This window comes from Xyrauchen texanus, chromosome 30 (genome assembly GCF_025860055.1).
Source record: "Xyrauchen texanus isolate HMW12.3.18 chromosome 30, RBS_HiC_50CHRs, whole genome shotgun sequence".
NCBI lineage: Eukaryota > Metazoa > Chordata > Actinopteri > Cypriniformes > Catostomidae > Xyrauchen > Xyrauchen texanus.
The window spans coordinates 29,741,787-29,760,677 of NC_068305.1; the positions used below are offsets into that span (position 1 = coordinate 29,741,787).

General features: G+C 37.3%; 1 protein-coding gene across 3 annotated transcripts in view; it reads left to right on the forward strand.

Annotated features, from left to right (window-relative positions):
- firrm (FIGNL1 interacting regulator of recombination and mitosis) overlaps positions 1-18,891 on the forward strand; it is a 29,600-nt gene that overhangs the window by 3,141 nt on the left and 7,568 nt on the right. The window contains exons 1-16 of one of the 3 annotated variants that reach the window (XM_052099053.1): positions 6,302-6,338; positions 6,646-6,759; positions 6,893-6,932; positions 7,899-7,987; positions 8,208-8,312; positions 8,432-8,572; positions 9,548-9,710; positions 9,813-9,897; positions 10,301-10,439; positions 10,791-10,880; positions 10,983-11,047; positions 11,343-11,491; positions 15,530-15,659; positions 15,774-15,960; positions 17,006-17,088; positions 17,257-17,308. In XM_052099053.1, coding sequence (XP_051955013.1) covers positions 6,670-6,759; positions 6,893-6,932; positions 7,899-7,987; positions 8,208-8,312; positions 8,432-8,572; positions 9,548-9,710; positions 9,813-9,897; positions 10,301-10,439; positions 10,791-10,880; positions 10,983-11,047; positions 11,343-11,491; positions 15,530-15,659; positions 15,774-15,960; positions 17,006-17,088; positions 17,257-17,308 — 1,608 coding nt within the window. In that variant the 5' untranslated portion in view covers positions 6,302-6,338; positions 6,646-6,669. Of the gene's footprint in view, positions 1-6,301; positions 6,429-6,645; positions 6,760-6,892; positions 6,933-7,898; positions 7,988-8,207; positions 8,313-8,431; positions 8,573-9,547; positions 9,711-9,812; positions 9,898-10,300; positions 10,440-10,790; positions 10,881-10,982; positions 11,048-11,342; positions 11,492-15,529; positions 15,660-15,773; positions 15,961-17,005; positions 17,089-17,256; positions 17,309-18,891 lie in introns of those variants that run through there. The other 2 variants (XM_052099054.1, XM_052099056.1) reach the window with 2 other exon arrangements.

Sequence of the window (18,891 nt, forward strand, 5' to 3'; positions counted from 1 at the left end):
CACCCGTATGTTCCGGGGAGTGGCATGCAAATTCCACTCTCCAATTTTCATTGACCTTTTCTCAAAAGATCAGAGATTAATGGTGCTCCCAAGAGGGACCCCTAGTGTCACTTCGTCGACACAATGTATCTATCGTTCCTTCCATCAAGGAACGGAGGTTAAATTAATAACCAAGACGATAACAGAGAAACAGTATTACTATACAAGTTCAGTGAATAAAATTTCAAGAAATTTAAAAAATCAGCTTTCTGTTCTTGGCTGATAGAAGTGGAACCCGATGTGGTCTTCTACTCATGTTGCCCATCCGCCTCAAGGAGCGACGTCATCAAGTGCAAAAGTACAAGATTTATTTAAAGCTTCAACCAATGATTCAGTGTCGAGTCAAGCTAAGACATCATCAATTTAAAATTTTCTTATTTAGATCACATTTTTGAAAAAGTGGAGGCTTTGAGACAGGAGTGTAGTTTTCTTGGAGGGGGCAAGATTGAGCACAACAGCAAAGAAAAGATACTTTGAGTGTTTGGGGAGTCAACGGTAACTGACTTTAACATTTAATAACCATTTAGGTGTATGGAATGGAGGGTTACATAAAATGGGCTACAGCAGTTGGTTACAGCTACAAAATAGCACTAAAAGCATGCACACATGCTCTTTGAAATTGGATGTCAGGTAGTAGCAAAAGAATGCAGTAAATACTACACAACTTACAGAAAGAACTTAAATATTCCTCTTTGAGGGAAAAGTTAGAAAGTCTTTGGACTTATACACTCCTCATTACAATACAAAAATGCATAATCACTTAGAATTAAAATAACATGAGTTAAGTTATATCACAAATAGCAATACATAATTAGTGTTTGTTATGCAGGTACTTGGTGATCATACATGGAACTTTGTGGACCTATCTAACATACAGTAAGTTTCGAGTCAGAACCTGCTTTTAAAGACATGGTCTCAAGCATTTTTTTCTAGGGATATGGCAAGGCTGACCATGCTGTCACATTGGAAAAGCTAAAGTCTGTCTTCAAAGACTATGAAGTCATTATGGAATTAAAGACTAAATTAGGCACTGAATTGATTATCTGTTCGAGATTGTTGGAAAGTTTACAGTTTGATAACACTTTATATACATTTTATGCTATATTTTTATTTGGAAAAAAATTACTCAAATTACACTATGACCAGAAATCCTTTGTCAGCAGGAATAAAGTAGACCTCAGATCGTTGACCTTGATAGCGCTACATTGTGATGTCTAACCTGCACAGGAACTGTGCATGTGCAATGCACAGTGATAAACATATCCTGTCTCCATCACGGAATGTGTCTGTTTAGAGATGAGGAATAGATGAAAGAAAATCTGTATGAATCATGATATGTCTAGCTTACTTGTCTCTGGACTGTACTGGGAAAATGTTCTCTGTGATCCGAGCACAAATATTTTATAGATTCATATGTTTTTGCTGGTAAATCTACACTGTCCCTAACAATATCATTAAAATTATAGAGGCTAATGTGCAAATTACATACAATTATAGACATATAGTTGCGTACATGTATGTAATTTTCAGTAGAACACACTGCAAATTGATCTCAGTTTATAAATTTAACAAATACATTGTGTAATTTCTGTATTAGGGATTTGGTTATGGGTTATGGAGGGTTATGAGGTTAAAGGAGAGCCCAAGCACCTCTAGTCATTCATAGACCACCACATTGATTGTGTAATTAAGTACATTTATGACAGTGTGTAAGCTATATACTGTGCAAACAATCTATTTTTACACTAAATAGTGTTTTTCTTATTCATAGATCTAAGAAAGTTATATTAATACAGTAGACACTGTAGCAAACGTTTTGTCTTTTTGCAATGACCTTCTTAATTAGTTTGAAGTATTTTGTTAAAATATTTGGATCTGTGTCAATGCCTCAGCCTTCGTTATTTATTTAAATTCAAAGTAGTTATTGTGTTGTATTAAATACATTTTCTATGAATGTTGTGATTAATTGAGTCCCATTTTCACTGTGAAATTCCCATGTTCCTGAGACATGTTTAGAGTCTATTTGAACAAATGCCACTGTATTTGGAAGTTCCTGCTGATGTTATCACCATCATAGCCTTCTCTTAATGGCTTCTGTTTCCTTTAGCATGTGGCTGGTGCATGTCTTCACACTTACCGTCAAGGATGTTATATGCATAGAGGTGTAACAAGTCATTTAAAACAATAGTAGCAGCCAACCTTTCTTACCTTTCCTATTCTCTAGACAAAAGCACTTGCGACCCAACCCATGTGGTAAACACATCAACTGTATTATGGTCATTTCATTGATGTGTGCAGGAAGTGTTGACCATAGGCTCCCTGTCCCTGCACTCACTTTACAGGAACACTGGTTCCTTTTTTAGTTATTTATTGAGCAATATAACATACCAGGAGGGATTCACTATCAACTTTTTCATCATGTTGCATGAGCTCTGAAAATAGACGCATAGACTAAAATGCAGACTAGTGTCTGATGTAGAATTTATTTTTATATTACACATCTAAAAGTACATTTTATACTGTAGGACATAAACATTTTAGTTGTAGTTAGTATCTAAAGATTTGGTTTGGTAATTTTAGCAGAGTAGTGGTGAAATAGTGGTCTAAAGCACTTAACTGTTAATCAGACGGTCACTGGTTTGATCCCTATGGCCACCACCATTGTGTCCTTGAGCAAGGACTCAAAGTTACTCTGGGGGGATTGTCCCTGTAATAAGTGCACTGTAAGTTGCTTTGGATAAAAGTGTCTGCCAAATGCAGAAATGTAAATGTAGCAAGTGTACTGTCTACCCAAAGCATCAGCTAAATTACAAATAATAAAGATATATAGAGTATTTTGAGGTCTTGCAGTCATCATAATGTGATGTTGTTGCAAGTGGTGGAAATTGATAAAAGAAATACTCTTTAATCATGTACAGTTTAATAGGTTTTTTTTTCCTGACGCACTCACGCATAACGTGTGCTTCAACCTGAGGGTCAAATACTGTATGTATCAAAATAGCTAAAAAATATTGAAGCACAGTAGGAAATGTTTTAGCATGTTTTATTCATACAGTTTTGCTTTGATTCTGTGGGCAAGTTGAGCTGAGGAGCTCAAAAATACCAGGAGATAGCCATCCGTTAGTGTTCGCAAAATAGAACTCCTTGCAGTTGGTAACAACATAAGTTTGTCACAATTTTAAGAGCCCTTCAAAAAAAGATAACTAATAATGATTTAATTAACTTATTTTGGGGTGCTTCATAGTGTGGTTACTGTATTAACGATCATTAACTAACTTCTGGGGCTAACAAGCCAATCTCTCTCCCCTTTGAGTGAACACCCCTGCGTTCAGCATAAATGATGCCTTTGAAGGAAAAACAATCATGATAGCCATGCTGTAAGGGCATACAGAATTTCCAAGTAAAATGACTTGAAAAGTGAATATTTGAGCCCCACACTTTTCAAACTTCCAACGCTCCCACAGTGTTATGGTAAATTAATCGAAGGGAATTGGTCTTATTAGGGATGATCGCTTCTGAATGAAATTGAAATTCTGCAATTTCAACTGGAGACCTTCAGGGTCCAGCAGCAAAGCATTGGTTTTGTATATGTTGCAATTGGTTATGGAGCATGTTTTGGCATTTGGTTGTGAAACTAAAATTAGCCTTTCTCTGCAGCTTTATATCACTTGCCTTCTGAAAGCAAGTGCAGCTTAGTCTGCTGCTAATGAGTATAAGGCATGCTCTTTTAAGCAAATGAGTCTTGATGGATTTAGTGTTTTTGTGATTTACCATGATTTCAAGACATGACATTCTCTATCTCCTACCCCCCTCTCCAGGTCTGGGATGCAAACAAAGTAAATGTGTGAACAGTTGTAGCCTTTTAATAAAGTTGTCTAAGTAATTCTCTTGCGTGTCTTTACTGATCTTCTTTTGGAAGATTCAAGATGAGTGCTTCATAACTGGGCCACTGTTTGGGGGACATCTAAAATGGGACTTTATACTTGAGCTGGTGTATTACAAATGCGGACCACATGAATTCAAGCGTCTGCCTAATTCCACAAAGTACTAAACTCTCATTCTCCAGCTTTGCCTCCATTCAAAGATGCCATGGTTTTCCCTGCTGGGAAAACCCTTAAGCTGGTTGATGCTGGCTGGTCAGTTGGTTTGGGACATCTGGCTGGGAGGCTAACCAGACCGTGTGACCAACTGACCGCTACATTTTCAGAAAATGACAAGTTTTGTTGTGTTTGCCAGGAGTCTACTATGGAGACAAACCTCATTCACTAAGGAGAATTATTGTGCGTTGAGTAGATAAACAGTTGACTGGCAGTTTAGTAATCTAGGTCAACATCATTGACCAAAAAGAAATGTGATTTTATTCAAGCTTTGAGTATGCTGTGGTACTTTTAGCTCGTCACCTATAGCAGCATTGATGGGAGAAATGCCTTTTAGACATCAGAAGACTCCAAAGTTTTCTAAAGGTCATTTTACTTATCCTGTTAAAAAGGTATTTGAGAATTGCTCTGAATATGAATCTAAACGGATGGACCGCAAACAAGGAGGCACAACGTAAATACACAATATTGATATTAGCCCAACTGTGCCTGTGTCACTCCCTTGGTTTTTCCAATGCCATCAGTTGATCTCCAGATATGGAATATTGATGACGAACAAAGGTGTGTTGCTCAGGATATAGTATGAAAAGTATACACTGATGGTCCAAAAGATCCTGATTCTGGATGCACAGCTGTAGCAGTGTTCATTCCTAATTTTAAATATACATTTGCTAAAAGAACATCAAATATTTTGTCTATACAGCAGAAATGATTTCTTTTCAGTTGACTTAACAGTGGGTGGAAGAAATGCATCCAATAAGTGTTGTGATTTGACTAATATTCAGCACTTACAGGAATGGCAAATCCTCATCTTAGGCAAGACATTCTATTGGAAATCATTTTTTTGTATCATGAGTTTGTTCATAATACATCAGCTAAGAATAATTGTCTTATAGGTACCTGCTCATGTTGGAGTGGAGGGTATAAAGGAATGACATCTATATAATATCCATAATCAAGTTGGTTATGAAACGATTAACTATGGCAATGGGCACGGTTATGAGGGTTACTTTTGAAATGTACTCAATTACAGAATACATGCTGTAAAATGTAATTTGTAACATTCTAATAGATTACTCAAGGTCAGAAAACCTATTCTAAATAATTTGGATTACTTCTTCAGCACTGGTAGAAGCACTGGTTCACCTGTTTTGACTATAAAAACACTGTACGACAAAATACACGTATCAAAAATACATTCTCTGAAAAAACTAAATATCGTATGCAGTGTTGTTTCTAAAACAAGATAAATCAAACTGATCTTGTTTTAAGGATTTTTAGATATTTTTACAGGAAAAAAAAAAATACAAAAATGATGAAGAATATGATTTCTGCCCTAATATCAAAGGTCTTACTAGAAAAAAAAAAAAATGATGATCTAAGGTGAATTTTCTTGATAAAAAAAAAATGTGATGGTAACATGTGCATGTAAAATGGCATGAAATAACATTTTAGCTTAGCATAAAGCTGTCAATTTACACAATTTATTTATATTTATTCTGCTCCAAACTTCTCTGTCTGCTTGTATGAATGAAACACATCAGAAATTGTTTCACCGCTGTTAAATGCATTTTGGATCACAACATTTATAAGTATAAATGTTTTCCATCTGAAAGGACTAAATTTTAAATGAAACAAATTACAATAAAATGCAAAGAAATCTCTTCAGAAATCAAAATACTTTTTGAATGTAACCATTCTAAATACCAATTATTTAAATTGTAATTGAAGTGGAATACAGTTACTTATATTTTGTACTTTAAATGCGTAATCCCGTTACATGTATTCCATTTCTCCCCAACCCTGCTCACTTTACATAATAGGTAAACATGAATTTGGTACCTGTAATAAATGTGGTCTTCCGGAGACTGTGGAGCATGTGCTACTAAATTGCATTGCATATGACAGTGAAAGATTCCAGCTCAAAGAAATAATAAAAAACACTTGGTATAAACTGTCTGACATTACCTTTTGAACAAGTCTTCAAAACGTGTATAAAGTTATCTTAAATTATTTAAAAGAAACAGATCTGTATAGAAGAATTTAGGCTTAAAGTTTTTAAAAAAAATTTTACCGCTTCTACTTCAACGCTTCACACTCATCCCAGTAGGTGGTGGAAATGCACCAAAAGTGGTTTCCCAACCGCCATAAATCCAAAGAAGAAGAAATAGCCCGGCAGAACAGAAAGAGGCCAACTCAAAAGTAAGACAAAAACATGTAGCTTGTAATTAGAGTAAAATCATACACTTAATTAGAACTAATTTTAATGTCGTTCTTCCTTTGAGTGCGTCGGTAAGTTCTCAGCAGATGCTTGATATTTATAAAAAAAAAAAAAAAAAAAAAAAAACTATGTGTATGAAGCTAGCTAACTTAACCTTTTAGCAAATGCACGGAACATATGTTATGGCAACGATAAATTGGTTATTTATTGTATCGGTGCATGCAACTTTAATGCCTTGTGTGCTGTGCAATATGGATCATTTAATTAGGAAATGTGCTTGCAACACAGGTGTGCTTTGGAAAAGAGACCACGATGTCTCAAGTGACTCTTTTGGACGAGGTCTCTCAGTGGAACAAGGAAACTTGTCAACAAGAACTCAAATCTGTCCTGCCCAAACTAGTTATATCCTTTCCCGAATCTCTTTTTAGAGGCGTTTCACTTTCAAGTACTTAAATGAATATAGGTGTTACACACGTGTATTTGTTTGTTTAGGAAGTTACTTACTTATAATTGGTGTAACCTTGACACTTTTCACGCTATGCATCATGACACTGACAGCTGGGAAGAGCACACAAGTAAGTCTGAACTGCCTGAAAGGAATGGTTCACCCAAAAATTTTAATTCACTAATTTACAAACCCACATGCTGTCCCAGATGTGTATAACTATTTATTTTGCAGAGAACAAATTAAGATTTATAAGAAGATAATATCTCCACTCTGTAGGTCCTCACAATGCAAGTGAATGGTGACAAAAACTTTGAAGCTCCAAAGTGCACATAAAAGGCAGCATAAAATAATTTACTCCTGTGGTTTAATCCAAGTCTTCTGAAGCAATCTAATTGGTGTTTGTGAGAACAGACCAAAATGTTAGCCTTTTTTCACTGTAAATCTTGCCATTGCGGTCTCTAGGCTCAAGCATGATTTCAATCTCGATTATTTCCTAGTGCTTGACACATGATGCTCAAAGAAATGTAATCGAGCTTGAAAATTATGAACCCCAAGGAGACTTCTGATGTCAAGATTTATAGTGAAAAAGGAGTAAAACTTTGGTCCGTTTTCACTGAAAACCAAATAGATCACTTCAGAAGACATGGATTAAACCACTGGAGTAATATGGATTACTTTTATATGATTTTTGGAGCTTCAAAGTTTTAGTCTGCATTCACTTGCATTGTATGGTCCTACAGGGCTTAGATATTCTTCTAAAAATCCTTGTTCATATTCTGGAGAAGTCAGACATATCTGGGATGATGTGGGTGAGGAAATGAACAGAATTTTCATTTTTTAGTTCACCATTACTTTAAATGCTGCTCTCATCTGCATTCCTTCTGCCTCAGATGCACCTCTATTAATATTATTATAATTATTATTATTATAATATTTTGAGAGAGGTTGAGTTGCCAAATAAGTACCTTAATGTAGTTTATCTTGCCTTCAAGTTTCCAGTTTTTGGAGGTGACTAATATTGTGGAGATCTTCATTGCGTTTGTAAAAAGTAATAATTTGTTTAAACCCGTTTTGTTGATTTGTTCCCCCACAGACATCCTACAAATAATCACAAGCATGTTCCTCCCTCATCTATCTTTATCTGAATTAGAGATGGAATGTTTCTCCACTGTCTTACCCAAGGTGGGATATTTACTTAAACTTTCCAATTAAAGTAGATAATTTTTTTTCCATTTTTAAATACTTTCCCTTATCCAATCTTAATATGCAGAGACAACTTTAAGAAAGCCATTTGTGGTGCCGAAATTACACACTTAAACTCTAAATTCCCAAAATGTGTGTTCTAAAGCCTCTAATTTTCAACACAAATGAAATGTGTGTTGGCATGTATTTTCATCCACAGGTAGTAAAAATATTTACAAGTCTTTTGGAAGAAATCGACAAGCAAATTGGAGGCCTCTCTAGTCAGAACACAGAGCTGCATGCATTCTTACGAAATATTCTGAAGGTGTGCACCTGCCATATTAAATTTGTTTATATTGCAAGCAAGTACAGTCAGCAATTAAATACTGCTTAATTTGCTGATGGTGGAACAGTAGAACATTCTACTGATGTGTTTGTCACCAGATGATGGTCCAGACCCTTGAGTCTCTCTCTGGCTGTGTACGTCATGTCTGCTCCTTCGAAGAGTCTGTCTCCTTGGACACCATCCGCACTTTGCCCTCTTGCATCATCCGAATTTTAAAGGATACCTTTCAGCACTGCAAGGTACTTTATGATAAATTATTTTTTTTTAATTTTTTTTTTTTTTACATGCAGTACATATAAAATTTTGCCTATAAATTCGTACTGTGCCAATGCAATCATCATTTCGACTCGACTAACTTTTTTTCTGAGCATGCATTTCCACTGCTGTTTAGTGCCGCCTCAACATGAGTGGGATTATAGGCTGATCGTCATAGTTGTGCTGCCTTTACTGCTGTGATATCATCTTAAACGTGACACAAAACAATAACATGACCGCTAGCTGTTAGCTCATTGTGCTGTATAAAGCAGTTTGTAGAGCACGCCCAGTCCCCAATCAGCCTGATGGGGTGCGCAAGGCTGAAAGGCGGCCGGTGAAGACCATTCGAGAGAGAATTGCTGGCAGCTGTCCTGTGTGTTTGTGTCTTTATTTAATTAAATATTATTTATATTGTTAAGCTGGTTCTCAACGCCACCTTGCCCATCTAAACCCCCTTACACAGTTGTTGCATGGTGATTTTACACAAGTGTAACAGTTAAATTGGCCTGGTTGTTTTATAAGCAAGCTTTCCAGTAGCTGGTCAACTAAATAAAGTGAAGCTTTTAAGCAGTGTATAGAGTTAACGTACCATCCTCCTTTGTGGACTCCAGATGTGGCTGAGTTTTGCAAAAAACAAAACTGGTATCAGACGATACTGAGATTTCCGAAGAGAAAAAGTTATATTAGTGCATCCCTAGTTAACTGTGCCTTATAAGCAGCTTGGAAAAGTCCTGAAAATTATGTCAAGCCTTTAGGCAATTAGCTTCTGATAGGCTAATTGGATTCAATTGGAGGTGTACAACACTGGTATTGTCTTGGTATAGGCCGATTCTGAGATTTCCAATATCGGTTTGGAAGAGAAAAAGTGGTATTGGTGCATCCCTAGTAATGGTATTGAGGAAAGTTGTAATTGCTGTAAATTTCCATATACTGTTTGTGTGTTGTGGATGTGTTTATAGAACAGTGAGCTCATGTACAGTGGAAGGCTGTCATTGGTGGGCGATCTCCTTCAGGGCATGTTTAAAGAGGCCTACTCTTTGCATAAGGGACTGATGGAACTGTTTGACAAAATCAACATTGAGGACACAGCATCTGAGGAGGAGGTATCAGAAGTTGTCACAGGTGTGGTTTGTTCATGTTTATCGGTGACTGAGAGACAGGTTCCATTTGTTCCATGCAAGTTCTAATAAACAGTTGTTTAACATTTTGTGTTTTGACTTGTAGTGATTCACAGTCTGCTGGATATATGCACAATCATATCCAGTTTGGACATAGCGCTACATGCCAACACATGGAAATTCATCATCAAGTGAGTATGAGACATGTGCTACATGTAGCCTTATAACAGTTTCAAAGTAAATACACACATTATTATACATCAGGGTCAAGAATTAACCAGTGATTAAGATGCCCCAGTTTTTTAACTGAACTGAACTGAACTTCTTGTTTAGCATTTTATATATTTCTAAAATATCTGTTAGGCCAGTCTAGTTATGAGTTTAGAATTGGTTTAGTGCCGCAGAAGTGAGTGTTGAATTTGCAGCTAATTTGCTGTGTTTTTTCACAAAATGTTTTTTATTTATTTATTTTTTTACATTGAACAATAATTGAAAGGTAAGTTTAGACACTAATATATATAATATTTTACATAGTGACATGTAAATATTTGCTAGATTTACTGAAGTCCAATAAATATTTGTGTCTGATTTCAGACAGAGCGTGAAGTACCAATCGCTCATAGAAGATCGGCTTAACCACACTGACATAGCTTCCTCATTGTGTGAAGACTTGTGTACCTCCATCCAGAACAGTCTTGAGCTGGCCGAACAGATCCAACAGGCAGGCCTGCAGGTACAGAAGACCAGCACTGTAGTTACTGTAGTTCTCAACAGAACTGGATCGGCAGCAGTAATCCAGCATTATTGTAATTTCAATGTATTGTTTTTACACATTTATATATTGTTTTTTTATGGTATTCGGATGATTCTTATAGTGGTACTTAGAAATAAGCATGTAGCTATTTTTACACACAATTCTGTAGGGAATTTCCACTTAAGTAATAAGGTTATCCACTCTGCTCTGGAGAGTATTTTTCATCACAGAATTACTATGTTTGGATAGTAATGATAAGAATATCTGTTTTCACTTCTAATTTTCTCTAACTGTAGGTCATACCTTCCTTCCTCCCTTTGTTTCTCATAGGAAGTTGTGCGCACTCCAGAGTATAAGCTTTTCCAAAAAGCAACAAAGATGTGTAGGTTTTTTGCCAACACATTAGTCCACTACACAAAGGTAACTGATGGGAAATTATTCAAAATATCAATATAGTCTGAAATTGTAACTGAATAATGTTCTGGAATTTTGTTATTTTTTTTTTATTTTATTTTTTGACAGGAATTTAAACCTTTCCTTGCTAAGTCTTGCCATCGTTTTCACCAATTGTATCTCCAAATCCACAGGTAATCAACAATATTTTTCATAAGGTTAGTACAGATAAACCGTATTTTCATACCAGCAATGTGCGTTATTTGTAGAACACAAGTTTGTGTAAATCTTTCACAAAACCATTCTTTTAATTCATTAGCAGTATTTACCCGATAAAGGCTTTATGAATGACACAAATTAGTTCTGCTTATGTTTCATGAAATAGGCACTCTGATTTTGAAGTCATGTCAAATGCGGATGGATTGTCACTGTCAGTTTTGTCTTAATTGTGTGATTTGTTTTTTTATTTATTCATTTTTTTTTTCTTAGTAAGTTCCCCCCCTCTGTGTATGCCCCATCTGTACCCCCTGCCCTCTGTGAGGAGTTAAGAGTGGCAGTTCTGGTTCCCATGGATGCCATGCTGTCACATCTCTTGTCCTTCCAGCCTTTTGCTGAGTCTGTCCTGAACCCGGACCACCGTGAGCTGCTTTTTACAAAATACCATAACTTCCAGTCTTCTGCCACCTCTGCTGACAACAATTTATTGACGCACTGCTGAAGATAAGCCCAGTGCATCAAGTTACAAAGAAAATAAATAGGCTTTATTACATATCTCTAGATAGCAGATCAGTGTACAGCCGTGGCCAAAAGTATTGGCAGTGACATTTTGTGTTTCGCAAAGTTTGCTGCTTCAGTATTTATAGATTATTTTTTTCACATGTTTCTATGGTATACTGGAAAACAATGATAAGCATTTCATAAGTTTTAAAGGCTTTTATTGGCAAAAACACTCAATTTGTGCAAAGAATCAATATTTACAGTGTTGATTCTTGTTCTTTATAACCTCTGAAATTCGCTCTGGCATACTGGATATCAGCTTCTGAGCCAAATCCTTACTGATTTCGATCCATTCTTGACTTATTAGTGCTCGGATTTGATTGCAATTTGTGGCCTTCTGTTTGTCCACTCACCTTTTGAGGATTGACCATAGGTTCTCTATGGGATTCAGATGTGGGGAGTTGCCTGGCCACGGAACCAAAATTTCAATGTTATGACCTCCAAGCCACTTCATTATCACTCTTGCCTTGTGGCATGGTGCGCCATCATGCTGGAAAATGCGTAGATCATCACCAAATTGCTCCTGGATTGTTTTGAGAAGTTGCTCTTGCAGGACATTTTGATACCATTCTTTATTCATGGCAGCGCTTTTGGGCAGAATTGTGTGAGAGCCCACTCCCTTGGATGAAAAGCAACCCCACACATGGATGGTCTCAGGATGCTTCACTGTTGGCACGACACATGACTCATAGTGGCGTTCACCTTTTCTTCTCCGGACTATCGATTTTCCAAATGTCCCAAATAGTGTTGTCACGATACTAGAATTTCTTACTTCGATACGATACCTTGAAAAATATCGATATTCGATACCATTTTCGATACCACGGAGAAAAAAAACTGCCACTATATTAAGGGGGTAGAACTAAGTCTAGAACATGACAATGAGGTATATTTTACATGAACAAAATGTCCAGAGGTAGTGCACTTGTTCAAAAGCCTCTCAGATTGCCATACATTCAAAAACCAATAAAGTGCAAGTAAATAAAAAGTGCAATCTTTTGTATTTCCAAGTCAAATCAAATCCAATCTCAATGTCAACAAAAGATACTTAAACGTCAAGGGGGTGTTGGGGTTGACTAGCTTTCATAAGGTCTCTCGCTCTCTCCCTCTCTGCCGTCTGCGCTATGTATGTTGTGTGCTGGCGCTATCTATGTTATGCGCGCAGTATGTTCTGTCTCGCATGTGCGCTATAGATTCCGGAGATTTGAACTAATTTGCGGGCATCAGGGAGAAGCTATCAATATGCGGGAGACTCCGGAACTTCCGGGAGACTTGGGATGTCTGGCTTCATATCAAAAATATTTCCAGATAGCACTCCTGCTGTGTTCTTTATCAACCAAAACTGGTCGCGGGGGCGCCGCATGCACTCGCCATCTTTACATTCACTTCACTTTTGCTATTTAACCAGAGCGAATGAGACGAGTGCGTGTGTGTGTGTGTGTGTGTGTGTGTGTGTGGTGTTTGTCAACGCGCCTTTGGAGAGAAGTGAAAGTGACAGCTCGGCTAGTATCGATACTTCGGGAAATTAGTATTGGTACCGTTCAGATATTTTAGTATCGATATTTATCGAAATATCGATATTTTTGACAACACTAGTCCCAAACAGTCGTAAGGGGGCTTCATCAGAGAAAATATCTTTGCACCAGTCTTCTGCTGTCCAATCCTTGTACTTCCTGCAGAATTTCAGTCTGTTCTTGATGTTTTTCTTGGAGAGAAGTAGCTTCTTTGCTGCCCTTCTCGACACCAGGCCATTGTCCAAAAGTCTTCGCCTCACAGTGTGTGCAGATGTACTCACACCAACCCGCTGCCAATATTGAGAAAGCTTTGCACTGGTGGTGACACTATTCCGTAGCTGACTCCTCAGGAGGAGACAGTCCTGGCGCTTGCTGGACAATCTAGGATGTCCTGAAGCCTTCTTCACTGCAGTTGAACCTCTCTCCTCGAAGTTCTTGATGATCCGATAAATGGTTCTTTCAGGTGGAATATTCTTTGCAGCAATTTCCTTGCATGTGAGGCCATTTTGATGCAAAGTGATGATGGCTGCACATCTTTCTTTAGGTGTAATCATTGCTAACAAGTACACAATGATTGGAAGTACTTCTTCCCTCCTTTTATAGCAAACAGTCTGCTCTTATGATAGATTGATTTCACCTGACGTCTCTCATGATTACTCATTCACACTTTCCCAGGTGCTGCTGATATGATTAGTGAAATGATTTTGGCTGGTCATTTTGTGCCAGGACCGAAAAACAGTGAAATTTGTTTTTTTGTGATAGTTAATTTTTTTTGGCCAATGAAGCTTTTTGCAATTATTTAAAATACATCTAATCACTCTCCACAATAATCTAGAAACAATGTGAATCAACACCACAACAACTGAAGCAGAATAATTTGCGAAACACAAAATTTATGTCACTGCCAATACTTTTGGCCATGGCTGTATATCATTTCTGATTATCTACTGATTTAGATTATGAATTTACCTAGTTTCTTTGAAACTATCTTAACAAAAATACATTTAGCTAGGATATCATTGCCCTTAACTGACTTGTCCTTGTTACAAATGCATCTAACATTTGCTCCTAAACATTTTCAGCTCGTCCATGGTAAGGTCAGAGATCACTCAACAGGTCACTGTCTACAAAAACTGCACATTTAAACAGGAGAGTGAAAAGAATGGGAGATGAATTTCTTTCCTGTTAAGTACATGGTTATACAATGAATGCAGAGAGACTGAATGTCCACGGGCAGCACTTGCACATTGCTGAGTGTACATCCTGTGATATCCCAGGACACCTTAAGTGAATGAGTGCTTTTGGCCTTTCATTATTGTAGAGCAGTGCTTGTGTCTATAATATCATCTTCAGCTTGTGCAACCATTTTAGAGACTACTGTATACTACAATTGGACTCAGTGATGAGATCAGTTATGCATATTGGATGCAATTGAATGTTGTCAGTTAAATTCAGGCCCGTAGTTTTGGAGAAATCCTTCAGTTTTGCTAACATTACCACCAGGGACTAAAAACTAAATGTTTTTCCTTTTGGTTCGTTCTGAGCAAAAACAGTTTTTTTTTTTCATCCCAATTCAGAAGTTTTGCAGCCTCCTTTTCAAATGGTAACTGGATAGATCAAGATAAAAAAAAAAAACTGTTAATAACGTTAATTTTAAAATGAAAAGTGTGGGTGAAATAACAATTGCAGTGCTGCCAGATCTTGCAAGAGAAACAAACAATGTTGTCTTGGAAAAACAAGCCCAAAATTAAGCCAATTATCTCACATAAAATAATTCTTTTTTTTTCCCGGTGTGATGAATTTATCACCATAGACATCATAAGCATACATTTTTTATTACAGATCTGCTTCTCCGGCAGCATTAAATCTGTATGAATGCATCATATCTGAAATCATATCTTATTGTTGCACTTGGATAGTATTTTTCTGATGCAATTAAAACATTGTAAAGCAGCACTTTTTGTACTACTGTCCCCTTTAGATTAATCGCTTATGTTGTATTATTCCTCTTAAGTAAGTTGCTTTGGATAAAAGCTCTTCAAAATAATAAAATGTAACAATAATTCATTGAAGATTTGGAAACAACTGAGAAATTTACTTTTTTACCTCTGATAATGTTTTCCTTGTATCTGGATTAAGCATGCATGTATATGTATTAATAATACAGTACATGGTTGTTAAAAGGTCTTCATTCACAGAATTCTTCATCCACAACAGGCAATTAGGCAAAGAAATGTGTGATATTCACATTTCCTTCAGGATCAAAGCACATGTTTTTGGGGGTGCGACACAAAGTGGTGTAGTTCCAAAAAATATAAATATAAGTGTGCCAAAAATAACAATTATAAGTGAGACTTCTGTTTTTTGGTGTTTGTGTGTTTTTAGAGTGCAGCACAGAGCTTTGTCTACCACAGTGTCTGCTACTGGTGAATGTACTGGGTAAACTCTCTGTCCAGCCAGAGGAGGCACTGCGGTTATGGAGTGACGGCAGTCAGTTCTCAGAGGAAACTCCCAGGTACACATTATAGCTTAATTGAGATTTTGTTTACTTTAGGTTAAGCCTAGTATTATCGGTGAAAGAAAATTATACTAATAACATCATTCTCTCTCTCTCTTTGTCACTCTGCAGATTGTCTGTGTTTGAGGCAGTGTTACAAAGTTTCCAGTGGTGTATGTTGGAGCGTGTGGTGCCGGTGTGGTTGCCGGGGGTAATGTTTCGGGGGCAGGCTCAGGGTTCAGTCAGCTTGCACCAGCATGTGTGTGTGCATATTTGTGCCTGTGTGGCTGTGCTGCCTGCTCAACACTTCCCTCCACTGGTCAGTTTTCTTTTTTTTTTTTATAAAACATTTTTTTTATCCCCTTTTCTCCCAATTTGGAATACCCAATTCCCACTACTTAGTAGGTCCTCGTGGTGGTGTGGTTACCTCAATCCAGGTGGGGAAGGACAAGTCTCGGTTGCCTTACCATCTTATCACGTGACTCGCTGTGCATGGCACCGCAGAGACTCCCAGCATGTGGAGGCTCATGCTACCCTCCGTGATCCATGCACAACTTGCCACGCGCCCCATTAAGAGTGAGAACCCCTAATCATGACCACGAGGAGGTAACCCCATGTGACTCTACCTTCCATAGCAACCTGGCCAATTTGGTTGCTTTGGAGACCTGGCTGGAGTCACTCAGCACACCCTAGATTCAATCTCACGACTCCAGGGGTGATAGTCAGCATCAATACTGAGCTACCCAGGCCCTGATCAGTGCTCTTTTGAACATTTGTCTAAATCTTAAAAAAAAAAAAAAAATAAACATGTACGATGAAAACATTAACCATACAACAAAAACATTCAATACCAACGATCAAAGGAACATTTGTCGAAATCTGTTCCAACTTGTGGTACGTGTTGAGTATTGAGGAAAAAGTCTGCTCAATACAGGCAAAATTTCTCTTTAAAATATACTGTGAGAAGAGTTGTCTACAGAGTGGTCTATGATTGCTTACAAAAGGGCCGTATTGTGGCTGACCCTGCACTCTGACCCCAGCTTAGTTGAGATATGTGAAAGAAATAATTTCACTGTATATATGCAAAACAAATTATGTATAATGTGTGACTATATCAATTATTATTATTATTTTTTTTTTTATATAATGCTGATATAGAAGTAAAAGCTTTGAGGAAATGAAGAATAGTTTTCTGCAATGCATGCATAACATGTTTTGTCTTTAATTCTCCTAATTTTACTCAAACTAGCATCAAATATTGAACTGAGATAATTTTCTACTTAAGCAAGGTGACAATTAACTGGCACTCACTAAGACATGAAGAAATGGCATATCATTTTGCTGTCCTGTGCTGCCGCTTTCAGGAGCGGTCACTGTTAGCTGCCGTACTGCAGGCAGACACACAGACGGCTGTCTTGGCAACAGATGTCTGGTGCTTTCTGGCACGGTGAGTGTTCGGACACACCCAGGAGCGTAAACGTAATGAGTACACATTTTTAAAGCTGTCACAGAGATGCTGAACATGAATGATAAGTGCGAATGGCCCCAAAGAATACAAGATGTTTGTGAAGAACATGCTTGTACACTATCAGAGTTGTTTTCTATCTCTCTTCAGGTATGGCACGGCTGAGTTGTGTTTTCATCACGTTCTCCTTATTGCTCACCTGGTGAGTGGAATCACTTGGGAATGTGAACTTTTCTGACCTCTTGTGGTTTTCTGGAATCCTGTCTGTATTGTTGGGCCACAGGGGACCCTCTTTGTCTTTTACACCTGGAATGAGCTGACAGTTGGTGTCAAATGAGCGTCTGTCTGTCACACCAATATTGTAGCGTTTCTCTTGCATGCTCTGTCTTAATGTCTTTGAACCATAGTGTGGGTTTAAACCATGAATTTGTCTATTACTGGGGAAAATATTATTGATTAGAATGACACAATGAATTAATAATATACTAGGGGTTATATACTGTATATATGTGTGGATCTGATTCATTCTTGAGTCATCAGAAAAGGTGTCCAAGAAAAGCCCTGCGACGGCCCCAAAATGGTTTTGTGAATTTAATTGGGAAAAATTCTAACCAAGTAGCATCTATGAACTGTCAACTGAACGATTTTTTTTTAAATCTTTTTTATTTTTTATTTTTATTTCTGCATTAGTTCAGTCTTGGTATTGCTAAGCATAAAAGAAAAATAAACATCAACATGTTGACATAGTTGACATCCAGAAAGTGTCCAAAAATTTATTTATTTTTTTCAACAGATTTAGCTCAATCGACAGCATTTGTGGAATAATATTGATCACAACAAAAATGTATTTTGACTTCCCCCTCCTTTTTGGGGGTATTAGGGATTTTTCTCCCCAATTTGGCATGTCCAATGCGCTCTAGGTCCTCCGTGGTGGCGTAGTGACTCTCCTCAATCCGGTGGTGGAGGACGAAGACCGCCTGAGACCGTCAATCCACGCATCTTATCACGTGGCTTGTTGAGCCACGGGAGACGTAGCGCGTGTTGAGGCTTCACGCTATTCTCCGCAGCATCCACGCACAACTCGTCACGTGACCCACTGAGAGCAAGAACCACATTATAGTGACCATGAGGAGGTTACCCTAACGTGACCCTGCCCACAATAGTAACCAGGCCAATTGGTTGCTTAGGAAGCCTGAGTCACTCAGCACGCCCTCGATTCGAACTTGTGACAGGCCCCCTGCTCCTCCTTTTCTTAAAAAAAAAAAACAAACAAAAAAAACATTGAGGTGATAATGAAGCCCTTTCAATGGAGGTGAATGGGGCTAATTTTTTAACTTAAGACTTTTTCAAAAGTGTATCCACAAGACAAACAATATGAGTTTAAACTTTAAAAAGATTTTTAAGTGATGAAATAATTTACTGTGTAAAGTTCTAGCCAATTTTACAACATCGTTGCCATGACTATGTTGTCAACAAACCATAAATGACTGTAAAAATTACAATTTAAACAACTTTTATTGCTCAATTAATACACTAGTTTTAACACAAGAATGAATTTGTGCTTTTATAAGATTATAATCTTCAGATTTCTGTCTTCAAACCCTCTAAAACGTTCCATTATAAGTACCTCATTGTAACCTCCATTTTTGCTTTTTTTTTTTTTTATTTAACAAAAATGAGGGATAAGTTGAAATTAATATTTGTGGTAATCAACATTATGCCACAAATGCCGTCGATTGAGCTTAACTTCTATTGATTTTGATATCTAATGCAATGACATTCATA